Consider the following 26,738-nt stretch of genomic DNA (forward strand, 5'->3'; position numbering starts at 1 on the left):
TGCTTTTTAACAACGTTTATTCAATGTCAGGTTGTGATGTTGACTAGACAGAGGAAATCTGGTCATTTCCCAATTAACAACGTGGATCCAACGTTGGGTCATCAATGTTGTACCAATTTTACAAACACACCTAAGTTGCAACGTGGTTTCAAAGTCAATTTCAAAGGATGCGTATGTATGTTTAATGTTGTGTCAATCTAAATAAGATACAATGTGTGTGTATTTGCAAAGATAAAAAACACAGGGTGTATTCACGGTTATGTCCTTGATCATAATGTACTGCACAACCAGTGAGACTTCTTGTGCAATTCACTCTGTCCCATGGTTAGAAAATATTCTCCAAACATTATTAATAAATTACACTGAAACTCAAAATACAGGATGCATTTAGGCCAATCACACCACATTATCACTCATTTGTGTTAGTATTTCCACCGATGACAAGCAGTGAACACAATTAAACATTTCGGTAACACTTCAGTATGGGGAACACCTAGGGCTGGGCGATATGGCCTTTTTTTAATATCTCAATATGTTTAGGCTATATCGCGATACACGATATATATCTCGATATTTTGCCTTAGCCTTGAATGAACACTTGATACATATAATCACAGCAGTATGATGATTCTATGTGTCTACATTCAAACATTCTTCTTCATACTGCATTAATATATACTCATTTTAAACATGCATGCAGAGAACAAAATCACAACTAAGTCAACTGACCAAAACTGTATTTATTAAACAGTTGTTAGCTGGTGACTTTTCAAATGATGCTACATATTAGCAGTAATGCTACTTTTGGTAGCAACACTTGTGCCCCACACTTAATAAATTAAATCGACATCTTCCCGCTTGAAGCCGAACCACCGCCAGACAACGGACCCCCTGCTGTTTTTCTTGGGAATTCATTCTTCCTTAATTTGTTACCAGATCCGCACCTTCTTTCTCTCGTATTACCACTCGCACGGCTCCGCTAGCATCACAGCTAACATTACGCAGGCTGCTACCTCTCTGCTCCGCAAAGGCGTATACGTATGTGACGTATGACGTGACAGTATGTGACGTATGTAAGAAGCTGCGCATACGGTCTGTGAGAAGGCGACACAAGAAGGAGTGGGAAGAGCCTGTAGTGTAATGCCCACAGATAAAAGCAACTGCTTGAGAACGTATACTCTAGGGGTCGGCAACCCGCAGCTCCGGAGCCGCATGCAGCTCTTTGGCCACTCTGATGTGGCTCAGCTGCATAATCGCCGACCCCCCCGGTTGTTACAGAGGGATTCCGGAATTCGGTGCCTCTCCCGGACATCACCCGGGTCAACATTCCCCAATTTTCACTCGGACCACAATATTGTGGGCATGCTGTGATGGCTTTACTTTTAGCGTCCTCTAAAACATGTCATCGCGCCCGCCTTTAAGCCACCGGCCGGACGCATGCATCTCGCTGCTTCTATCGCCCCACGTACGAGATTGCAAGGCGTACTGGGTGATACAGGTTACACTGAAGGTTGTGATATGAACAACTTTAACACTCTTAGTAATATGCGCCACACTGTGAACCCACACCCAACAAGAATGACAAACTTATTTCGAGAGAACATACGCACCGTAACACAACATAACAATTACCCAGAATCCCATGCATCCATGACTATTCCAGGCTATATTATACACCCCCGTGCCCACAACCCCGCCCACCTCAACCGACGCACGGATGGGGGGGAAGTGGTTTGGTGCCAGCTAGGTGTATTATATAGCCTGGAAGAGTCATGGATCCATCGATTCCGGGTAATTGTTATGTTGCGTTCATAATGTGTTACTGTGAAGATGTTCTCTCGAAATGTGTTTGTCATTCTTGTTTGGTGTGGGTTCACAGTGTGGCGCATATTAGTAAGAGTGTTAAAGTTGTTTATATCACAACCTTCAGTGTAACCTGTATCACCCAGTATGCCTTGCAATCTCGTACCTGCGGAAGCCAAATATAACATGTTACTGACTGGCAAGCTGTTTGTTCATGTTGTAAAAGGCGTCAAAGGCAACGGCTCCATAGCACGCCCTTGTTAATGTTATCTGGGTGACCACCAGCAGATATTCGTGAGAATGGATGTGGCTCCCATTGTCTTCTTTATTTTGTGAAACGGGTCAAAATGGCCCTTTGAGTGGTAAAGGTTGCCGACCCCTGGTAGACTCGAATATCACGATATAGTCATTTTCTATATCGCACTGAGACTAACCCGCGATATATCATATGCCCTCCCTCCCTCCCCCTTTTCTACCGCTTATTCCCTTTCGGGGTCGCGGGGGGCGCTGGCGCCTATCTCAGCTACAATCAGGCGGAAGGCGGGGTACACCCTGGACAAGTCGCCACCTCATCGCAGGGCCAACACAGATAGACAGACAACATTCACACTCAGATTCACACACTAGGGACCATTTAGTGTTGCCAATCAACCTATCCCCAGGTGCATGTCTTTGGAAGTGGGAGGAAGCCGGAGTACCCGGAGGGAACCCACGCATTCACGGGGAAAACATGCAAACTCCACACAGAAAGATCCCGAGCCTGGATTTGAACCCAGGACCACAGGACCTTCGTATTGTGAGGCAGACGCACTAACCCCTCTGCCATCGTGAAGCCCTGCGATATATCGCCCAGCCCTATATTTACCATTAATTAGTTGCTTATTAACATGCAAATTAGTAACATATTGGCTCTTAATTAGTCATTATTAAGTACTTACTAATGCCATATTCTGCCTGGCCTTATTATCAATCAATCAATCAATGTTTACTTATATAGCCCTAAATCACTAGTGTCTCAAAGGGCTGCACAAACCACTAGGACATCCTCGGTAGGCCCACATAAGGGCAAGGAAAACTCACACCCAGTGGGACATCGGTGACAATGATGACTATGAGAACCTTGGAGAGGAGGAAAGCAATGGATGTCGAGCGGGTCCAACCAGTAAGCCATTAACTAAGAGTCTTCCTTCAGTAACCTCAGAATTGTTGCTGATTCGTAACCCTAACCCTAACCCTTATATGTTCCCCTTGTGTCCAAATAACTCAAAATTAAGTCTTTGTTACTTTAATAAGCAACTAATTAATGGTGAATATTTTCCCCATACTAAAGTGTTACCAACAGTTCATTTTGACTATTGTGAATGTAGGCATGAAAAACATTCATGATGTAATGAGTAAAAAAAAACACAGAAACTTACATTGAAACATAGCAACATACTTTTCTACTAACTTGTGGATATCACTCAGTCATGTGTTGTGTAGGCGCTGGTGGAATTTGAGCCCTCCACCATTCCTGAAGGACTTCCCACACTGTCCACATATATATGGCTTCTCACCGGTGTGGATCCGGAAGTGTCTGGTGAGTGCCCCGGAGTGACGGAAACACTTCAAGCAGACCGAGCAGGTGAAAGGCCTTTCCCCTGTGTGGATGCGAAGGTGGGTCATGAGGTTTTCCCTGCGGTTGAACTCTCGTTTGCACTCTGGGCAGTGGAAAGGACTGCTTCCAGGTGGGTAACGGTGAATGCCGGCCCGTTTTTTGCTCGCGAGTGTCTTCTGTTGGCAATGGTTGGAGTGGAGCAGCAGGTCACTGGGCTTCTGGAAAGACCTGTTGCATGACTTGCATGTATAGATGCGGTTATTATTGTTGGGATGGTCGCTATGGGAATGAGCTCCGAAAAGAAGTGAAGAGGCCTCCGGGTTTGGTAGAAAATCTATAAAATAAAAATCACATCATTTAATTCAAGAATCTGTATATGCAACCTTACAAATCTCTAAGACAGGCAATTTATTCTATTCTCCATCCATCCATCCATCATCTTCCGCTTATCCGAGGTCGGGTCGCGGGGGCAGCAGCCTAAGCAGGGAAGCCCAGACTTCCCTATCTCCAGCCACTTCGTCTAGCTCTTCCCGGGGGATCCCGAGGCGTTCCCAGGCCAGCCGGGAGACATAGTCTTTCCAACGTGTCCTGGGTCTTCCCCGTGGCCTCCTACCAGCTGGACGTGCCATAAACACCTCCCTAGGGAGGCGTTCGGGTGGCATCCTGACCAGATGCCCGAACCACTTCATCTGGCTCCTCTCGATGTGGAGGAGCAGCGGCTTTACGTTGAGCTCCTCCCGGATGGCAGAGCTTCTCACCCTATCTCTAAGGGAGAGACCCGCCACCCGGCGGAGGAAACTCATTTGGGCCGCTTGTACCCGTGATCTTATCCTTTCGGTCATAACTCAAAGCTCATGACCATAGGTGAGGATGGGAACGTAGATCGACCGGTAAATTGAGAGCTTTGCCTTCCGGCTCAGCTCCTTCTTCACCACAACGGATCGATACAACGTCCGCATTACTGAAGACGCCGCACCGATCCGCCTGTCGATCTCACGATCCACTCTTCCCTCACTCGTGAACAAGACTCCTAGGTACTTGAACTCCTCCACTTGGGGCAGGGTCTCCTCCCCAACCCGGAGATGGCACTCCACCCTTTTCCGGGCGAGAACCATGGACTCGGACTTGGAGGTGCTGATTCTCATTCCGGTCGCTTCACACTCGGCTGCGAACCGATCCTATTCAATCTAATTAGTTATTGTAAAAAATATATAAACATTTTTAAAAATATATGTTCTGTTAAACTGCTAATGGTAATATAAGCCTGATGGTGGTGTTCTTGTTAAAATGTTTGAAGAATGTAACCTTGAACAAGTTCCAAAGAGCCTCCTTAGGCCATGGCCACATGAACACAGGTACTTTAAAAACACATACTTGTATGTGCAGTATGGCCTCTTTTCCACATGCAAACACATACATTTGTCCTTAACAACTCACACTGGCCAATGTTAAGAGCTTCAAAAGTCTGTCTTCAGTGTGTGCGTGAGGACGGATTAAACAATGGGTTTAGGGCCACAATGATCAAAAGCTTCAATTTATATTGCTCTTGCTTTGATTTATTGTTTGCGTGTTAACTAATACACATTCATCAAATAAAATTTACCTAAAGTACAGGCCAAAAGTTTAGACACACCTTCTCATTCAATAGGTTTTATTTATTATTTATTTATTTATTTATTGCTAGACTTTTGACAAGAACAAGAAAGTTTGATCAGATTACGCCTGTACTGTATATACCTTTATATACATATATACATACATATATACCTATACTGGCTCACCTGCACTGGCTTCCTGTGCACTTAAGATGTGACTTTAAGGTTTTACTACTTACGTATAAAATACTACACGGTCTAGCTCCATCCTATCTTGCCGATTGTATTGTACCATATGTCCCGGCAAGAAATCTGCCTTCAAAGGACTCCGGCTTGTTAGTGATTCCCAAAGCCCAAAAAAAGTCTGCGGGCTATAGAGCGTTTTCCGTTCGGGCTCCAGTACTCAGTTCGAGATGCCACCTCAGTAGAAGCATTTAAGTCTCACCTTAAAACTCATTTGTATACTCTAGCCTTTAAATAGACTCCCTTTTTAGACCAGTTGATCTGCCGTTTCTTTTCTTTTTCTTCTATGTCCCACTCTCCCTTGTGGAGGGGGTCTGGTCCGATCCGGTGGCCATGTACTGCTTGCCTGTGTATCGGATGGGGACATCTCTGCGCTGCTGATCCGCCTCCGCTTGGGATGGTTTCCTGCTGGCTCCGCTGTGAACGGGACTCTCGCTGCTGTGTTGGATCCGCTTTGGACTGGACTCTCGCGACTGTGTTGGATCCATTGTGGATTGAACTTTCACAGTATCATGTTAGACCCGCTCGACATCCATTGCTTTCCTCCTCTCTAAGGTTCTCATAGTCATTATTGTCACCGACGTCCCACTGGGTCATTATTGTCACCGATGTCCCACTGGGTGTGAGTTTTCCTTGCCCTTATGTGGGCCTACCGAGGATGTCGTGGTGGTTTGTGCAGCCCTTTGAGACACTAGTGATTTAGGGCTATATAAGTAAACATTGATTGATTGATTGATATTTTCAGGACTATTTACATTGTAGACTGTCACTGCAGGCATCAAAACTATGAATGAACACGTGGAGTTATCCATCCATCCATTTTCTACCGCTTATTCCCTTTCGGGGTCGCGGGCACGTGGAGTTATGTACAAAATAAAATGTAAAAAGGTGAAATAACTGAAAACATGCTTTATAGTCTAGTTTCTTCAAAATAGCCACCCTTTGCTCTGATTACTGTTTTGCACACTTTTGGCATTCTCTCGATGAGCTTCAAGAGGTAGTCACTTGAAAGGGTTTTCGCTTCACAGGTGTCATAGTTTTTGATGCCTTCAGTGACATTCTACAATGTAAATAGACAAGAAAATAAAGAAAACAAATTATAATGAAAATGTGTGTCCAAACTTTTGGCCTGTACTGTATATATTTATGATTTATCATTTCTAAAATATCAAGACCGAATGGGCACAGTTTCCAGAATATAGTTTTTATTTATATTAATGTAAACATGTTAACAGTGCAATTTCAATGTTGATGTTGTACATTCATTAGAAAAGAAGAATGAAAGGTATGTGACATGCAGAAATATTGTTGTTTATTTTTGCCTAAAATACACGTTGAGGTTATAAGGTGTGTATTATCCATTTACTAGATTATTTGAACAAACTAATCGATAGATTACATGGTTTCCCCTAGATTGCCAAGATACCTGTGGTGGTAGGGGTGTGGTCATTGCGACATCGTTGTATAATATGCTATATGATTTTCTTTAACAAGGCAAAACAATGTATACATACATTGCAAAATTATATAAAAAATGTATGGCTTTGTTAATTTTGCCATGGCGGTGCGCCACAATACATGTAGAGTATTACCTGGCTTACTCGACAACTAAAATAGTTGATGTGCAGCCCGTCTTGCTCAATGTATACATACTGTAAGGACTTATTGTATGTTTAAGCGTAAATATACTACTATTTTAGCTGTACACTGACAAAAAGAGGCGTCAATATGAGCTTATAAACCTTGGTTGCAGTGCCTTTTAGATTGCATATGACAGCCTGTGTATGTGTTTGCATGGGGACAAAGATAAATCTTGATAAGGTACTGTACATGTGCGGATGGAGATGTTTTAATAAACTTATTAAAGTATCCGAGTTAGTGATGTGCGGATTGATACTGAAATATTGATACCGCCGATATCAGATTTCTATGCTCTAATATCAATCCTCAACTCAAAATATCGATACTTATGACACTTTATATCAGGGGTGTCCAAACTTTTACCACCAAGGGCCGCATACTCAAAAGTCAAAGTATGCGGGGGCCATATTGATATTTTTATTTAAAAAATGCTCAAATCAGATATCGTGTCAGCTATGTGTTATAAGTGACTAGGTATATTATTATCAATTATTATTTACAACATTTTAGCTTTTTCTCATTACATAACTATTTTTTTACTCTTTTTTTTTATTTTTACTATTATTTTCCCCCATGTAGGGAATAGAATAAAAAAAAAATAATATGACTAATGTGTCCAAAATTCTGCTTGTTCACAAATTTTAATGATTATGTTTATAATGGTTGTTAAAACTTTTAAAATTCATAAGTTAGTATTATTTCATTTTTTATTTAACTAACTCAATTTTGTTTATATTTTAAGTATATTGCATTTTTATTTTGAGAGCTTCTAATGTTTTAGATCCATCAATGACCGCATACTGACAAGCCAAGAATGAAGAAAGGGATTGAAAAAAATAAAAAATAAAAACGCTAAACGATTTTATATATGTATGTATGTATATATGTGTGTGAATGTATGTGTGTGTGTGAATGTATGTGTGTGTATATATGTATATATATATTATATATACATTATATATATATATATCTATATATATATATATATATATATATATATATATATAGATATATATATATATATATATATACATACACATTATATATATACATACACGGGATAGCTCGGTTGGTAGAGTGGCCGTGCCAGCAACTTGAGGGTTGCAGGTTCGATTCCCGCTTGTGCCATCCTAGTTACTGCCGTTGTGTCCTTGGGCAAGACACTTTACCCACCTGCTCCCAGTGCCACCCACACTGGTTTAAATGTAACTTAGATATTGGGTTTCACTATGTAAAGCGCTTTGAGTCACTTGAGAAAAGCGCTATATAAATATAATTCACTTCACTTCACATTCTATATATATATATTGTGTATATATATATATACACATTATATATATATATATATATATATATATATATATATATATATATATATATATATATATATATATATATATATATATATATATATATATATATATATATATATATATATATATATATATATATATATATATGTTGATTGGAAACACTAAATTGGCCCTAGTTTGTGAATGTGTGTGGGAATGTTGTCTGTCTATATGTGTTGGGCCTGTGATTAGGTGGCGACTTGTCCAGGGTCTACGAATGCGGCTGAGATAGGCTCCAGCACCCCCCGCGGTTCCAAATAGGACAAGCGGTAGAAAAAAAAGGATGGATGGATATATACATGAAAAAACAAAACTTTGTGTTACAGGTGACTAAGTATATTATTATTAATTTTAGTTTAAAAATGTCAGCTTTTCCCCCATTGTATTCAGACTTGTTGCTCTTTTTTCTAATATTTTGACAATTGTTTTTAGGCAGATATGTTCTTTTATAAAAATACACAACTTTTAAAATTTTAGCAGACAAGTTAGGTATATTTGCACAAAGTATCGGTATCGCCAATACCAGCCTGAATTTTAGTTGGTATCAGATCAGAAAGAAAATCAGTGGTATCGCACATCACTAATCCGCATTAAACTTAGATTTAAAGGGAATCCCGAATGGTGGAAAAAAATGGAAGGCTGCGGGGAATACTTTAATACATTAAAGAGGCTAAAACATAGCTGATATATGTTAAGATATCTAAACAAAACATCTACATCCTAGCTTGATGTTGACAGGTAAGAAAAGCTGATTTTGCATAATAAGACTCCTTTAAATAAACTAAATCTACAAACCTAGTTGATGTTAACAAAGTCATGTGAGTGCATGCTCTTGCACTTTGATAAATACGGTAAAAAACACTACTCCATCCATCCATCCATCATCTTCCGCTTATCCGAGGTCGGGTCGCGGGGGCAGCAGCCTAAGCAGGGAAACCCAGACTTCCCTCTCCCCAGCCACTTCGTCTAGCTCTTCCCGGGGGATCCCGAGGCGTTCCCAGGCCAGCCGGAAGACATAGTCTTCCCAACGTGTCCTGGGTCTTCCCCGTGGCCTCCTACCGGTTGGACGTGCCCTAAACACCTCCCTAGGGAGGCGTTCGGGTGGCATCCTGACCAGATGCCCGAACCACCTCATCTGGCTCCTCTCGATGTGGAGGAGCAGCGGCTTTACGTTGAGTTCCTCCCGGATGGCAGAGCTTCTCACCCTATCTCTAAGGGAGAGCCCCGCCACACGGTGGAGGAAACTCATTTGGGCCGCTTGTACCCGTGATCTTATCCTTTCGGTCATGACCCAAAGCTCATGACCATAGGTGAGGATGGGAACGTAGCTCGACCGGTAAATTGAGAGCTTTGCCTTCCGGCTCAGCTCCTTCTTCACCACAACGGATCGGTACAACGTCCGCATTACTGAAGACGCTGCACCGATCCGCCTGTCGATCTCACGATCCACTCTTCCCTCACTCGTGAACAAGACTCCTAGGTATTTGAACTCCTCCACTTGGGGCAGGGTCTCCTCTCCAACCCGGAGATGGCATTCCACCCTTTTCCGGGCGAGAACCATGGACTCGGACTTGGAGGTGCTGATTCTCATTCCGGTCGCTTCACACTCGGCTGCGAACCGATCCAGGGAGAGCTGAAGATCCCGGTCAGATGAAGCCATCAGGACCACATCATCTGCAAAAAGCAGAGACCTAATCCTGCGGTTACCAAACCGGATCCCCTCAACGCCTTGACTGCGCCTAGAAATTCTGTCCATAAAAGTTATGAACAGAATCGGTGACAAAGGACAGCCTTGGCGGAGTCCAACCCTCACTGGAAATGTGTTTGACTTACTGCCAGCAATGCGGACCAAGTTCTGACACTGATCATACAGGGAGCGGACCGCCACAATAAGACAGTCCGATACCCCATACTCTCTGAGCACTCCCCACAGGACTTCCCGAGGGACACGGTCGAATGCCTTCTCTAAGTCCACAAAAACACTACTGAATTTCAAAAAAGAAGTACGAAATCATCGCAAAATACGTAAGTGGGTTTTATGTACCCCCACAAGAACCACCCGTCCCTGCTGCTCATTGCCGTCAAGAGGTGAAATAGTTAAATAGGTCAAACCTAAACATTTCATTCGCATAATTTTTGTACGTAAAAACTCTAATTATTTTCAATCGAAGTGTTTTGTCAAGACCGGATCGATTTGATTTGCATTATTTTTCATACAATTTAAGTCTCATCTTAAAACTCATCTGTATACTCTAGCCTTTAAATAGACCTCCTTTTTAGACCAGTTGATCTGCCGCTTCTTTTCTTTCTCCTATGTCCCCCCCTCCCTTGTGGAGGGGGTCCGGTCCGATGACCATGGATGAAGTACTGACTGTCCAGAGTCGAGACCCAGGATGGACCGCTCGTCGGGACCCAGGATGGACCGCTCGCCTGTATCGGTTGGGGACATCTCTACGCTGCTGATCCGCTTGAGATGGTTTCCTGTGGACGGGACTCTCACTGCTGTGTTGGAGCCACTATGGATTGAACTTTCACAGTATCATGTTAGACCCGCTCGACATCCATTGCTTTCGGTCCCCTAGAGGGGGGGGGTTGCCCACATCTGAGGTCCTCTCCAAGGTTTCTCATAGTCAGCATTGTCACTGGCGTCCCACTGAATGTGAATTCTCCCTGCCCACTGGGTGTGAGTTTTCCTTGCCCTTTTGTGGGTTCTTCCGAGGATGTTGTAGTCGTAATGATTTGTGCAGTCCTTTGAGACATTTGTGATTTGGGGCTATATAAATAAACATTGATTGATTGATTGATTGAATTCAGTTTTCAACGGAGCAGTGTAAAATAAAACAAAAAAATACTTAAATAACATGATTGTCATCTTACTTTGTTGTGAGTTCTGGAGCTGAAAATCCTGCGCTTCTGCAATCCACTCCTGCAATGAAGTTGACCGGACGGTGGACAAACACTCTGTGCTTAAGTCCTCCACTTGCAGTGAATCCATTGGTGGAGGTGAGGCATCCCTCGTCTCTTCTGGACTCTCCTTCTTTAAGGTCATCTCCTCCACTATGGCGCTGTCTGCAGCGCAAGGCGGTGGTGTTTGGTGGTGTGGTTGGTACTGGCAGAGTGGGTTTAGGCGTTCTACCTTCACGACACATGCATTGGACAGCTCTTCTGTGACATAATAAAGAAAAAGGTAATTCATTAATCATTTTAGATGCTCAAAGCCCATTAGTCTTCCATCCCATAGTCCGGGGTTCAGCAACCCGCCGCTCTTTAGCGCCACCTACAGGCTCCCTGGACCTCTTTCAGAGATGTGTGAAAATGGAAAAAGATGAAGAAAAAAATATATTTTTTGTTTAAATATATTTTCTGTAGGACAACAAACGTGACACAGGTCTTCCTAATTGTTAGAAATCTCACTGTTTTTGTTAAGCATGCTTCACTGATGAGAGTTTTTTGCCAGCACCGTTTAGTCGTACTAATTTCACTGATCCTTGAACTCATCGTAGTTTGTTTACAATTCAGGGGTGTCCAAACTTTTTTCACTGAGGGCCGCACATGGAAAAATTAAAGCATGCGGGGGCCATTTTGATATTTTTCATTTTCAAACCATAACAAAATATATGTATTTATATATATGTAAAATGTATTTTAACTTTAGGGTTCCCGGGGACCATAAAGGGTCTCAGTTATTAAAATGTTAGAAATATGTCAAATTTGTATTATTATTTTTCATTTTACGCGTACAGTGAATCTTTATATCAGGGGTCACCAACGTGGTGCCCGCGGGCACCAGGTAGCCCGTAAGGACCAGATGAGTCGCCCGCTGGCCTGTTCTAAAAATAGCTCAAATAGCAGCACTTACCAGTGAGCTGCCTCTATTTTTTACATGTTATTTATTTACTAGCAAGCTGGTCTCGCTTTGCTCAACATTTTTAATTCTAAGAGAGACAAAACTCAAATAGAATTTGAAAATCCAAGAAAAGATTTTAAAGACTTGGTCTTCACTTGTTCAAATAAATTCATGTATTTTTTTTACTTTGCTTCTTATAACTTTCAAAAAGACAATCAAGAGAAAAAATACAACCTTAAAAATGATTTTAGGATTTTTAAACACATATACCTTTTTAGCTTTTAAATTCCTTCCTCTTCTTTCCTGACAATTTAAATCAATGTTCAAGTATTTTTTATTATTATCATAAAGAATAATAAATACATTTTAATCTAATTCTTCATTTTAGCTTCTGTTTTTTCAACAAAGAATATTTGTAAAATATTTTTTCAAATTTAAGATTAAAATTCAAAAAAAATATTCTGGCAAATCTACAAAAATCTGTAGAATCAATTTTAAATCTTATTTCAAAGTCTTTTGAATTTCTTTTAATTTTTTTGTTCTGGAAAATCTAGAAGAAATAATGATTTGTCTTTGTTAGAAATATAGCTTGGTCCAATTTGTTATATATTATAACAAAGTGCAGATTGGATTATAACCTATTTAAAACCTGTCATCAAAATTCTAAAATGAATCTTAATCAGGAAAAATGACTAATGATGTTCCATAAATTCTTTTTTAATTTTTTTTTAAAAAGATTCGAATTTCGGTTGAATTTTAGAGTCGAAATTGAAGATAAATTATGTTTAAAAAATTTATATTCATTTTTTTTGTGTTTTCTCCTCTTTTAAACCGTTCAATTAAGTGTTTTTTTCATCATTTATTCTCTACAAAAAAGCTTCCGTAAAGGAAAAAAAAAATGTACGACGGAATGACAGACAGAAATACCCATTTTTTTTATACATATAGATTTATTTATTAAAGGTAAATTGAGCAAATTGGCTATTTCTGGCAATTTATTTAAGTGTGTATCAAACTGGTAGCCCTTCGCATTAATCAGTACCCAAGAAGTAGCTCTTGGTTTTAAAAAGGTTGGTGACCCCTGCTCTATATCAATTTTTTTTTAAAAAAGGTTTTATGGCTTTTCTTTCAAAAACATATTTGTTTTTTTATTAGTAAAACTGAAATATGCAGTATTTAGTAATTAGAGCCCTAAAAGATCAATAATGCAGGACACCATTGGTTTTAATTATTTATTATTTTTGAGTAATCACAGTGAAAAGATAAATAAAATACCACTTAATATATTTGGGATCCAAAAGGTGCCCCACTCAAAAAGTGATACATTTTTATTAGTTTTTTTTTTACTTTCAACACTTAAGTTAAAAGATCAACTTCAGATATCTCTGTCGATTTTACGTTTAAACTATCATTTTGTTTGTTTTTTGCTCTTTCGTCAAATAAAACGTTTATGTTTTTATATGGCAACTACACAATATATGCAATATTTACCACATAAAACATTTTAAAGTGAAATATTTGAACTAATTGGAACTTTGAAAATAATTCATTTTTGTGTCACTATTTGTTTTTTGGAGCAATGGCACAAAAATAAAAAAATAAAGACAAAAGAAAAAAAAAACTCGCTGCGTGGCAGCTTTGTGTCAACATTGCAACTTTTTCTCAATTGATTTCACCTCATTCCAATATTTTTAATGTTCTTTTTTTATTATTGCAATAGTTAAAGTTAAAGTACCAATAATTTTCACACACATACTAGATGTGGAGAAATTATTCTCTGCATTGGGACGGCGTGGCGCAGTGGAAGCGTGGCCGTGCGCAACCCGAGGGTCCCTGGTTCAAATCCCACCTAGTACCAACCTCGTCACGTCCGTTGTGTCCTGAGCAAGACGCTTCACCCTTGCTCCTGATGGGTGCTGGTTGGCGCCTTGCATGGCAGCTCCCTCCATCAGTGTGTGAATGTGTGTGTGAATGTGGAAGTAATGACAAAGCGCTTTGAGTACCTTGAAAGTAGAAAAGCGCTATACAAGTACAACCCATTTATCATTTATTTGACCCATCACCCTTGATCACCCCCTGGGAGGTGAGGGGAGCAGTGAGCAGCAGCGGTGCCGTGCCCGGAAATAATTTATGGTGATTTAACCTCCAATCCATCCATCCATCCATCATCTTCCGCTTATCCGAGGTCGGGTCGCGGGGGCAACAGCCTAAGCAGGGAAGCCCAGACTTCCCTCTCCCCAGCCACTTCGTCTAGCTCTTCCCGGGGGATCCCGAGGCGTTCCCAGGCCAGCCGGGAGACATAGTCTTCCCAACGTGTCCTGGGTCTTCCCCGTGGCCTCCTACCGGTTGGACGTGCCCTAAACACCTCCCTAGGGAGGCGTTCGGGTGGCATCCTGACCAGATGCCCGAACCACCTCATCTGGCTCCTCTCCATGTGGAGGAGCAGCGGCTTTACTTTGAGTTCCTTCCGGATGGCAGAGCTTCTCACCCTATCTCTAAGGGAGAGACCCGCCACACGGCGGAGGAAACTCATTTCGGCCGCTTGTACCCGTGATCTTATCCTTTCGGTCATGACCCAAAGCTCATGACCATAGGTGAGGATGGGAACGTAGATCGACCGGTAAATTGAGAGCTTTGCCTTCCGGCTCAGCTCCTTCTTCACCACAACGGATCGGTACAACGTCCGCATTAACCTCCAATTCCAACCCTTAATGCTGAGTGCCAAGCAGGGAGGTAATGGGTCCCATTTTTATAGTCTTTGGTATGACTCGGCCGGGATTTAAACTCACGACCTACCGATCTCAGGGCGGACACTCTAACTCTAACCACTAGGCCACTGAGTAGCATTTCCAGAATGTGTGGCGGGCCGGTAAACAATTAGCTGCGGGCCGCGCTTTGGACACCCCTGGTTTACATGCACAACTTTCTTCAATGCTGCCACAGAAAGATGTGTTTTATGCTACTAAATCTTTGTTTCATTTTGTCCACCAAACTTTTTATGCTGTGCGTGAATGCACGAAGGGTATCTTTGTTTATGTTATTGATTTGCTGGAGTGCTAATCAGGCACCTACTGATATGGAAGAGTTATGAGCTCTAGACAGCACCGACACTCAAAAACAACACATCATTTGCAGACTATAATTACTGGTTTGCAAAAAATATTTTTTTACCCCAAATAGGTGAAACTAGATCATCTCCGACGGCACACCAGACTGTATCTCACGTACACTAGTGTGCCGCGGCACAGTGGTTGAAAAACAGGAATTCCCTATCAACTTTTCCTTACATTATGCTTTCACACAGTCACACATTGTTTACCAATTGAAAACTCGTATACCTTGAGTGAAAAGTCCATCACTGTGTGTCTCTCCAGCACAGTCCGACCTATGCACGTCGTCACAGATCTCATGGTCCACTTTGGCGGTAGAACATCCACCCGTGTCCGTCCTCCATATATCTTCTCCGTCTGTTCTCGGGCCGATGTGAGGCAGGAGTCGATCGGTGGGATCGGAGGCATAAAGTGGACGCCTTGAAACAGGAAGACCAGCACTTCGGTTCTGGTCTAGCGCGGCTCGCTCCAATTGTTCTTTCAAAGACTCGTTTTCTCTCCGTAGATCCTCGCAGATGCTGCTCGTCGCCTTGCCGACAAGTCCCATCACATCTCTGAGAGCCGAGTCCACGGCCAGCTGGAAGGCGTCGCGGATGGCTGCAACAAGGTCCTGCTGTACGACGTACAGTTTGCTCATTGTCATTTTTGAAACCTTTCCAGCGGTTTACGTCGCCCTTGAGAAACTGCAATGTTTCACTTCCGCAAACAGGGTGGGACTGAGGGGAGTTGGGTGATACGGATATCGAGTGAATCAATATCAAGTGTGGTATCTATATTGGACTTGACTGGTGTAGCCCAGGGGTCACCAAGGCGGTGCCCGCGGGCACCAGGTAGCCCGTAAGGACCAGATGAGTCGCCCGCTGGCCTGTTCTAAAAATAGCTCAAATAGCAGCACTTACCAGTGAGCCGCCTCTATTTATTTTTTTTACATTTTATTTATTTACTAGCAAGCTGGTCTCGCTTTGCTCAACATTTTTAATTCTAAGAGAGACAAAACTCAAATAGAATTTGAAGTGAAGTGAATTATATTTATATAGCGCTTTTTCTCAAATGACTCAAAGCGCTTTACATAGTGACACCCAATATCTAAGTTACAAAGTTACATTTAAACCAGTGTGGGTGGCACTGGGAGCAGGTGGGTAAAGTGTCTTGCCCAAGGACACAACGGCAGTAACTAGGATGGCACACGCGGGAATCGAACCTGCAACCCTCAAGTTGCTGGCATGGCCACTCTACCAACCGAGCTATGAAAATCCAAGAAAATATTTTAAAGACTTGGTCTTCACTTTTTCAAATAAATTCATGTATTTTCTTACTTTGCTTCTTATAACTTTTAGAAAGACAATTTAAGAGAAAAAATACAACCTTAAAAATTATTTTAGGATTTTTAAACACATATACCTTTTTAGCTTTTAATTTCCTTCTTCTTCTTTCCTGACAATTTAAATCAATGTAAAAGTATTTTTTTATTATTATCATAAAGAATAATAAATGCATTTTAATTTAATTCTTCATTTTAGCTTCTGTTTTTTCAACGAAGAATATTTGTAAAATATTTTTTCAAATTTAAGATTAAAATTCAAAAAAAATATTCTGGCAAATCTACAAAAATCTGTAAGAATCAAATTTAAATCTTATTTCAAAGTATTTTGAATTTCTTTTAAAATTTTTGTTCTGGAAAATGTAGAATAAATAATGATTTGTCTTTGTTAGAAATATAGCTTGGTCCAATTTGTTATATATTATAACAAAGTGCAGATTGAATTATAAACTATTTAAAACATGTCATCAAAACTCTAAAATTAATCTTAATCAGGAAAAATTACTAATGATTTTCCATAAATTCTTTTTAAACATTTTTCAAAAAGATTCCAATTAGCTAGTTTTTCTATTCATTTTTTTCGGTTGAATTTTAAAGAGTCGAAATTGAAGATAAACTATGTTTCAAAATTGTATTTTCATTTTTTTTTCGTGTTTTCTCCTCTTTTTTAAGTCTCGTCTTAAGACCCACTTTTATTCTTTGGCTTTTAACACTACGTGAGTTGTGTGGTCCTCTGTCCTCTGTGTTTTTTATACATTTTGATTTCTATTTTACTGTTTTAATTGATTTTACCTTTTAAAATTGTTTCTAATCATATTCATTTTTATATTGTTTTTAAATTGGTTTTATATTTATGTATTTTTTGTTTTTATTCAGTCATTGGTGGAGCATAACATTGTTTTTAATATTGTTTTTAACATGGTGTGCAGCACTTTGGAAACTTGTTGTTTAAATGTGCTATATAAATAAAGTGGATTGGATTGGATTTCTTGTTTTCTCCTCAATTAAGTGTTTTTTTCATCATTTATTCTCTACAAAAAAACTTCCGTAAAAGGAAAAAAATCTACGACAGAATGACAAACAGAAATACCCATTTTTTTACATTTATAGATTTATTCATTAAAGATAAATTGAGCAAATTGGCTATTTTCTGCCATTTATTTAAGTGTGTATCAAACTGGTAGCCCTTGGCATTAATCAGTACCCAAGAAGTAGCTCTTGGTTTCAAAAAGGTTGGTGACCCCTGCTCTAACGGAAATACATTTTAAAATATTTGGCTTTCATGGCTCTCTCAGCCAAAAAGGTTCCCGACCCCTGGTTTGAATAATTAATTGATTATGTTGAAAAATAAACAAAAACTCAAAAATATCCTCTCATCGTATCAAACTAACACTTTTGCCGCCATTGGTATCGACACATTCATTATTCGTATCGACCCGCAACCTCAGTAAACAGCAGTAGCGGCTAACCTGTACTCGATGTGAAAACATGAAGAAAAGTGAAACATCTGAGAATAATTGTGAGAACATCTCCAATGTACGAGTCTTCTTGTCTTGCCGTAAGACACACGAACTGCGACGGCCATCTTGTGATTGACACCAGAGGCGGGACTGATCACGTGACTTCCTGGTTCGCCGGGAGGAGTCGCCAGTAAGTGTGTCCGACTGGAGAGCTTCATTTTGGGCTAGACTAAAACACAAACATGCGTCATTTACAGACCATGCTGGTCCCCCATCAAGTCTGCTTTCACTTCGGTTTCTGGTGAGTCTGCTTTCACTTCGGTTTCTGGTGAGTCTGCTTTAAAATCTTTCTTTATCCCCATGCCTTGAAAGGTTTGAAGGGGAAACAGCAAGTCAGTTGTTCTAATATTAGTCAGATGTTTTTGCTTGTGAAATACATACAAATATATATTTTATAATACTGAGATTGTTTGTGCAATGAATTTACTTACTGTTGTATCTTTGTTTTGTTTTTAACACCCACTTTTTATGCCACATCAATGTGGAATGCACTCCCAACAGGTATAAAAGTAAGTGCATCTCTATATTCCTTCAAAACCGCTCAAAAACAACACCTCCAGGCAACTTCAACACTTTACTAATACCCTCCTCCATTCACATCCCATCTCCCCGGATTATAAACAACTCAAATCTACTTCTAATGTATCAATCAATCAATCAATGTTTACTTATATAGCCCTAAATCACCAGTGTCTCAAAGGGCTGCACAAACCACCACGACATCCTCGGTAGGCCCACATAAGGGCAAGGAAAACTCACACCCAGTGGGACGTCGGTGACAATAATGACTATGAGAACCTTAGAGAGGAGGAAAGCGTGAAGTGAAGTGAATTATATTTATATAGCGCTTTTCTCTAGTGACTCAAAGCGCTTTTACATAGTGAAACTCAATATCTAAGTTACATTTAAACCAGTGTGGGTGGCACTGAGAGCAGATGGGTAAAGTGTCTCGCCCAAGGACACAACGGCACCGACTCGGATGGCGGAAGCGGGGATCGAACCCTGGAACCCTCAAGTTGCTGGCACGGCCACTCTACCAACCGAGCTATACCGCCCCAAGAAGAAGACGTTGGTTCTCCGGAATATACATTAAATAAGTCTGGCTGCCTGGTCCTTAGCTTTCTGCAAATTAGGCCCCTAAAACACTTAACTTGAATACCTCTGTCGTATCTCAACCAAACTGGGTGATTAATCTGTGTTGATACAGGATTCATGCAATAATATTTTGTGATCAATTCCATGCTTGGTTGATTCGTTAATTTTGAAAACCTTAGTTTAAACTTTAAGTATTGTATTTATTACACACCATCTGTTTTATTGTAGCGTTCCATTACAAGTCTATCGCCATTGCTGATGCTAATCTTTAGCATGTCTATGGTAAATCCAGTGTAAATTAGCATCAAGCTATCGCATTTTTAAGATGAATGTGTTTATAGGACACACTTTTTCTGCACGCAAGCTACTTTTCAATTGACCTCATTCATATATATAATTTGTATTTATTTATTTTTGAAGTGAATGTTGTCTGTCTTCTGCGATGAGGTGGCGACTCTTCCAGGGTGTACGCAGCCTTCCGCCCGATTGTAGCTGAGATAGGCACTAGCGCCCCCTGCGACCCCAATAGGGACACGCGGTAGAAAATGGATGAATCGATGGATGTTGTCTGTCTATCTGTGTTGGCCCTGCGATGATGTGGCGACTTGTCCAGGGTGTACCCCACCTTCCGCCCGAATGAAGCTGAGATAGGCTCCAGCGACCCCCCACGAACCCGAAAGGGACAAGCGGTAGGAAATGGATGGCTGGATGAAAGATCCGTTTTTGTTAACAAGTTCCATCCATCCATCTATTTCTACCGCTTGTCCCTTTTGGGGTCGCGGGGGGTGATGGATCCTATCTCAGCTGCATTCTGGCGGAAGGCGGCGTACACCCTGGACAAGTCGCCACCTCATCACAGGGCAATGCACATTATATAACATCCATCCATCCATTTTATACCGCTAGTTCCTTTTGCGGTAGCGGTTGGTGCTGCAGCCTATCTCAGCTGCATTCCGGCGGAAGGCGGCGTACACCCTGGACAAGTCGCCACCTCATCACAGGGCAATACACATTATATAACATCCATCCATCCATTTTATACCGCTAGTTCCTTTTGCGGTAGCGGTTGGTGCTGCAGCCTATCTCAGCTGCATTCCGGCGGAAGGCGGCGTACACCCTGGACAAGTCGCCACCTCATCACAGGGCAATACACATTATATAACATCCATCCATTTTATACTGCTAGTTCCTTTTGCGGTCGCGGGGGGTGCTGGATCCTATCTCAGCTGCATTTCGGCGGAAGGCGGGGTACACCCTGGACAAGTCGCCACCTCATCACAGGGCAATGCACATTATATAACATCCATCCATCCATTTTATACCGCTAGTTTCTTTTGCGGTAGCGGTTGGTGCTGCAGCCTATCTCAGCTGCATTCCGGCGGAAGGCGGCGTACACCCTGGACAAGTCGCCACCTCATCACAGGGCAATGCACATTATATAACATCCATCCATCCATTTTATACCGCTAGTTCCTTTTGCGGCAGCGGTTGGTGCTGCAGCCTATCTCAGCTGCATTCCGGCGGAAGGCGGTGTACACCCTGGACAAGTCGCTCCCCGTGACCCCAAAAGGGAATAAGCGGTAGAAATGGATGGATGAAATATAAAAGTGACATATTGTAGCCAAAGGCTGATTTCCATTTGCATCTCATTGCAAAGGAACAAGCCAAGGGTTTCCACTAATTCAGAATTATAGTGAGTTGTATTTTTGACTCAATCAGACCTAGAAGCAGACACACGGCATGTCAACAACAACATATGAAACATTTCAGATGTGTTCGGGGGACTACCACAGACCATCTTTGTTCTTGTCCAGGATATGAAACATGAGTTTGAGCTGCTCTTCATGAGTACGAAGATACTGGGTGAACTCTTCAAAGTCAAGCACTCCATCCTGGTTGATGTCCCCTGCCTCCACAATCTAAAAACACAGACAGATGGTTGATACTACATTTGTGTCTCTCTTGGGTATACTCAAAAAACAATTGTTGTACAGTATTTCCATCCATTTTGTGCCTTTTTGGGGTTGTGGGGGGTTGCTGGAGCCTATCTCAGCTGCATTCGGGCGGAAGGTGGGGTACACCCTAGACAAGTCGCCACCTCATCGCAGGGCCAACACAGATAGACAGACAACATTCACACTCACATTCACACACTAGGGCCAATTTAGTGTTGCCAATCAACCTATCCCCAGGTGCATGTTTTTGGCGGTCGGAGGAAGCCGGAGTATCCAGTGGGAACTCTTAGTCTGAATTAAACATCATATGATATTTTAACTCTATTGAATTGCACTTGTACAATGTATTTTTTTGGTAATGCGATATGATGTTTTTTTTAATTGATGTATGTATTGTTTCATTTATATTCCACTCAGTTAACTGAAGGCTTTAATGGCCCCTGCAAGGATCTGGCTCCAGAGGGCCCACTGCCAGCCCGATGCAGACCCTGCACAGGACCAGGAGAGGGAGGAGTACTGGGGAGAGCTGTTTGACCAGCTGGATGTCAACAAAGATGGATGCATTGACATAGATGAACTGCGCAAAGGCCTGGCGGGCCGAGGGCTGTCCAAAGCTTCATTTGAGAAGGTTAGACCAGTTTTTACCTGAAGACACCAGCATTCGCAGCTGACAAAAAAAAACGTCACACAAGAAGCTTGTTAAAAAATGTTTGGACACTATTCCGCAATGCAAGTTAAGGCCTTAATGATGACTCACAGCATTGAAGTATGAAAAGTATTGCAATGCAACAGCAACTGTACACAACATAAACATATTATATGAACATAATCTGTCCTCTCAGTCTTCATTTAAAGGGGACCTGTTATGCAAAACCAAATGTTCTTACCTGATGACACCTGTTTTGGTGTATTTGGGATGCCCATAAGTGCCGAAAATTTTAAACAAAACCACAGAGGAACGGCGCAGGTATCTATAGAACAATTTTGCCTTCTTCCTACTTGCTCTAAACGAGTCCTTTGGAATTTCAGACGATTTGGGGGTATTTTGCCTTAGTTCCAACGGATGTCTCCTTACATGGTAGAGGTTTACCCGAAGAGCTTTGTGCTAGTCCATTATTTTTATCCAGTTGTAGTCCAAAGTTGTAGTTAGAATTTCTTTATTTTTCTCTATCCTCTTGTTGTGGGGCAGACTGGCTCGTACATGCACATGCATGCTAAAATTCTCCATTTCTTCTAGAAAAATGTTCGTCAGGGGACTCGATATGGAAGCGCTAAAAAATACAACATGGCTAACGGAGTTTACACGCAGTTGACGTGGGCTTGGCATTGAAGAAGACTTTTGCACATAAATAAGACCGCACATTCTGCTTGAGGATGGTCTGTAAAAACTAAATCTTCGCTAAATTTTGACCCTATTTCCACCATTACTTGTTGTGTAGACCACAGGGTAATGTTTTAAATGTTGAAAATAAATAACAATCTGATCCTTTTAACTATGTGTTTTGGCATAACATGTGGGCCACGCACTTGGCTCAGTGTCTGTGTTATTGTGCAAATCTAAAGGCCAACATGATATCTATTTTGGTTCCAAGGAGCAGGACTTTGTAAGATGAGAATGGCATACGAGCACGGAGACTTGCCAAAAGGCTGGCAGGGTAGCATTCTCTATGAAAACAAAAAATATAAGAACAGTGGAACCCACCTGGTACTGTAATTTCAGAAATCAAATTTGTTTTTTCCTCCTGAAGCTCCCCCACATTAAATGTGTGTTGCCGATATTAAAAATGAAACAACCAGAAGCAGAACTACCTTTGTTGTTACGTGGTAAGTAATATGTTGATACTTGCGTCTATTAATCCTACTGGAAATACAGTACAAAACAATTGTTTTTTAAGTTTCCCCGAGAGAGACACAAATGTTGTCTCAACTATATGTCTGTGTTTTTAGATTGTGGAGGCAGGGGACATCAACCAGGATGGAGTGCTTGACTTTGAGGAGTTCACCCAGTATCTTCGTACTCATGAAGAGCAGCTCAAACTCATGTTTCATAACCTGGACAAGAACAAAGATGGTCTGTGGAAGTCCCCCGAACACATCCGAATGGTTTCATATGTTTTTGTGGACATGAAGTGTGTCTGCTTCTAGGTCTTATCGACGCTGCAGAGATCCAGCAGTCTCTCCACGCTGTTGGCTTGAAAATCAGCCTAAGGGCCGCAACCAAGATTTTAAAAAGGTGTGTGGTTACTGTGTCTTAAATGAGAACTGTTTTTGCCTATCGTTCACAATACAGTCCAAAAAATCTGATTCGGGGCGTTTATGCTGCACACCAAATCAGATTTTTTTGCCCTCAGGTGGCACAGATCAGATTTTTTATTTGCCAGTCTAAATGCTCCAGAGTGCTATGGCTACTATTGCTTAACCTTGTCAATCAATCCAAAACTTGCATTATCTATCAAGTTGTCCACCCGATTTCAGTGCGAGTACATATTAACCATGTCAGGTGTGAGCCAAAGTGCTGTTTACTGCTTTGCTGTATGTGTTTACGTAAGATACATGTAAAATGTTGAGGCTCGGATTCCCAATCAAATAGTCTACCTCTGTATTTATGTGTGTCACCCAGTATAGACAAGGACGGGACCATGACCATTGACTGGAATGAGTGGCGTGACTACTTCCTGTTTAACCCACTCACAAACATGGAGGATGTGGCACGCTACTGGAAACGTTCAATGGCAAGGCTACACGCACTGACTAAGATTTATTGTGGTTGTGGCGTCCAAGCAAACACATTCTTGTTAATGACAATAAAACGCATTGACACAGTACGTAATGAAAGTGGGATCTCAATTTGCGAACTTAATTGGATTTTGAACAGGGTTTGTAAATTTCTCCATAAGAAAAAATTTAAATATGAACAATGGCTTCTAGCCTTGACAAAAGTCTATATTTTAGTGAAGATTTGCATGCACTGTAATTGTAGTGTATGCATGTACGAAATAAACTCAAACTAACTAACTCTTTGAATACAATATAACGTGCTGTATGTCAAACAAACATAACAAGGGGCTGCTGGAACAACTTTGTATTTATTAACAAGCCAAAACAACAACAATTAGCTGCTGTTCTATGTATGCAATGCTCTACCAACAAGCGCGGAAACACACAGAAGTTCTTTTGGTGCCCTCACAAACAATCAGAAATCACCAGCGTTGGTAATAATGGTGTTATTTCTTCCACTAACGAGTAATCTAATTAATTACTGTTCTCCTCACTGCAATGCCGTTGCCGTTACTGAAAATGTACAGTTGTGCTTTATTACAGTTTGGTTAAATGAAGCGCACACAGTGTCAGGTTTCGGCCACCCATCAGAGAGCAAGAGTGATTATGACAAAATTAGCGGCAGTTGTGGAGAAACCTGCTAAAAAAGGGATACGATACACTAGTATCTCGGTTGTCAGCGCTCTGTTAATCCGCGCACACCCAGACACACCCCTCTTCTCAGCCCTCAGTAAACCAGTGTTGACGAAAATGTTAACATGAACAAAATCCAATCGTATTTAATTCAGTCTTGTAGATATTTGGGACAAGTTCGGAATATTTCCAATCACCGTTCTTTAGTAGCGTCAAATATGACAGATTGGTGGGAGTTAGCGTCAAAGTTGAGCCAATTAGATTCTTCTCTTTGTTAAGTTAAAGTACCAACGACTGTCACACGCACACACACACACTAGGTGTGGTGAAATTTCCAACCATTTTCTACCGCTTATTCCCTTCGGGGTCGTGGGAGGCGCTGGAGCCTATCTCAGCTGCATTTGACCTTGTTCACACCCAAAGGAGGTGAGGGGAGCAGTGGGCAGCAGTGGTGCCATGCCCGGGAATAACTCTTGGTGATTTAATCCCCAATTCCAACCCTCCAAGCAAGGAGGTAATGGGTCCCATTTTTATGGTCTTTGGTATGATTCGGCCTGGGTTTGAACTCACAACCTACCGATCTCAGGGCGGACACTCTAACCACTAGGACACTGAATAGGTCGGATGAGGAAGTTGAAATTCTTCTCACCTGGGCAGCAGCGCCAAAACAAAAAATATGATTGTCCCACGTCGCAGCACCTTTTTATTTTTGACGCTATATGATGCCACCTGCAGCAGGCAAGTCATTGATCGTGACATCTACACAACTGTAAGTTAGCTTTATGTATTTGCTGCTTCTACCGCACTTGTGAACAAATTATGATGAAGGCTTGCATTGTAACTCCGTTTTCACAACACACACAGCATTAAAATATGTTTTACGTTCCTCTGTGTAGATAAGTGGAGAATACAGAAACTTTGAGGCATGATAAAGCTGACCTGATGATAAACAAGTTTAAGAAGAATGTTTTTGTATCATTCATAATATTATTGTATTTTTTAGTTCCGTAAATATTGACGTTTGTGTGAGAAGTCCAACTTCGGGTTAAATTCAATTTAAGAATTATGCCGTCAAGTTAAGATAAACGTTGTGATGGTTGGTAACATGTGGATGATGGATACAACTAACAAAGTTCAGTCCACTTCTCCAGGTTGGAGTTGGACACATACTGTACCTAACGACCAAATTCAATGAAGAAGGCAGCAATGTTACTATAGTATTAGCAAAGGAAAAAAAAGTGCTGGAGCATGATTGAACAGTGTGTTGTCCCCTTCACATTTCTGACTGCCCCCTCATATATGCCTGCCTAGAACTGGCCCTGTTGCATTATAAAAAAATAGCTTAAGAAAAGACCCCAATATTTATTTTATAATACGTTTAATTTTTTTATGTATATCATATGGCACACGGCAATATTATACATTCAGATTAATGTACCCCAAAAGGGACAAGCGGTAGAAAATGGGTGGGTGGAAATGTCAATTATTGTAAAATACTGTATGTAATGTTTGTATTCTTCGATCAGATGATATAGACACCTTTGACATTAAAGTTGTTGTCAAACATAACAAGGTTTATAATTAAGAAATGAAAAATAATGTCCATGTTACTTTGCTGAGTAACTAGTTACTCTTACAATGAGGTAACTCAGTTACTAACTCAATTACTTTTTGGTAGAAGTAATTTGTAAGTATAATAATTACTTTTTTAAGGTAAGATGACCAACACTGGAAATCACAAAACTCCTTCACTTGAACAACGATATTGTTACCATACAAACATTTTAAAAAGTAATACCACTTACCCGAAAATGGACAAGGAGGAGCTGACGAGAAAGGAGCAGACAGACAGACGGAGATAATGTGGGGAGGGGCCGTGTGTGTGTGTGCTAAAAGAGACAAATGCCTGCTTTGGCATATTTTTCTAGAAAAGTCCAGTCTCATCACAATTAAATCTTGCTGTGGTACGAAGCCTGCCTCATCGATTCTTCCATGCTTATAAGCCCCATTAAAGGGTAACTGCTCTTTTTTGGGAATTTTGCCTATCGTTCACAATCTTTATGGGGGGCAAGACGACGGATGTAGTGCAATTCAACTCATTAATAACCGTAAATAAAAGTAAGTATATAACGGAGCCAATGGGAGGCCCTCTATTCCGCTCATAATTCCCCCTAAAAAAACAGCCAAAAAGTGCCAACAATACTCCATTTATATTTTATTACTTGAATATTAACCAAATAATAGTGAT

The 26,738-nt window shown here is 41.1% G+C and overlaps 2 protein-coding genes across 8 annotated transcripts in view; one reads left to right on the forward strand and one right to left on the reverse strand.

Moving 5' to 3' along the window:
* LOC133539167 (zinc finger protein 135-like) lies at positions 1-18,122 on the reverse strand. 2 transcript variants are annotated; one of them, XM_061881290.1, is made up of 3 exons: positions 15,417-18,122; positions 11,109-11,393; positions 1-3,734 (listed from the first exon to the last, which is right to left on the reverse strand). In XM_061881290.1, exons 1-3 carry the CDS (start codon positions 15,829-15,831, stop codon positions 3,271-3,273), a joined length of 1,164 nt encoding a protein of 387 aa, XP_061737274.1. In that variant the 5' UTR covers positions 15,832-18,122; the 3' UTR covers positions 1-3,270. The 2 variants fall into 2 exon arrangements, with proteins under 2 accessions (XP_061737274.1, XP_061737273.1); XM_061881289.1 differs by having other exon boundaries at positions 11,109-11,396; positions 15,417-18,120.
* The window catches only part of slc25a23a (solute carrier family 25 member 23a), a 16,977-nt gene continuing 8,218 nt past the window's right edge, over positions 17,980-26,738 (forward strand). For 2 of the 6 annotated variants that reach the window (XR_009803199.1, XM_061881283.1), the window contains exons 1-5: positions 17,981-18,270; positions 21,497-21,707; positions 23,027-23,150; positions 23,225-23,312; positions 23,700-23,811. Coding sequence is in view for 4 of the 6 variants with exons in the window: in XM_061881283.1 (XP_061737267.1) it covers positions 21,513-21,707; positions 23,027-23,150; positions 23,225-23,312; positions 23,700-23,811 (519 nt within the window). In the remaining 2 variants the exon portion in view is untranslated. The other 4 variants (XM_061881285.1, XM_061881284.1, XM_061881287.1 and 1 more) reach the window with 4 other exon arrangements.

This window comes from Nerophis ophidion, linkage group LG20, assembly GCF_033978795.1.
Source record: "Nerophis ophidion isolate RoL-2023_Sa linkage group LG20, RoL_Noph_v1.0, whole genome shotgun sequence".
Lineage (NCBI taxonomy): Eukaryota > Metazoa > Chordata > Actinopteri > Syngnathiformes > Syngnathidae > Nerophis > Nerophis ophidion.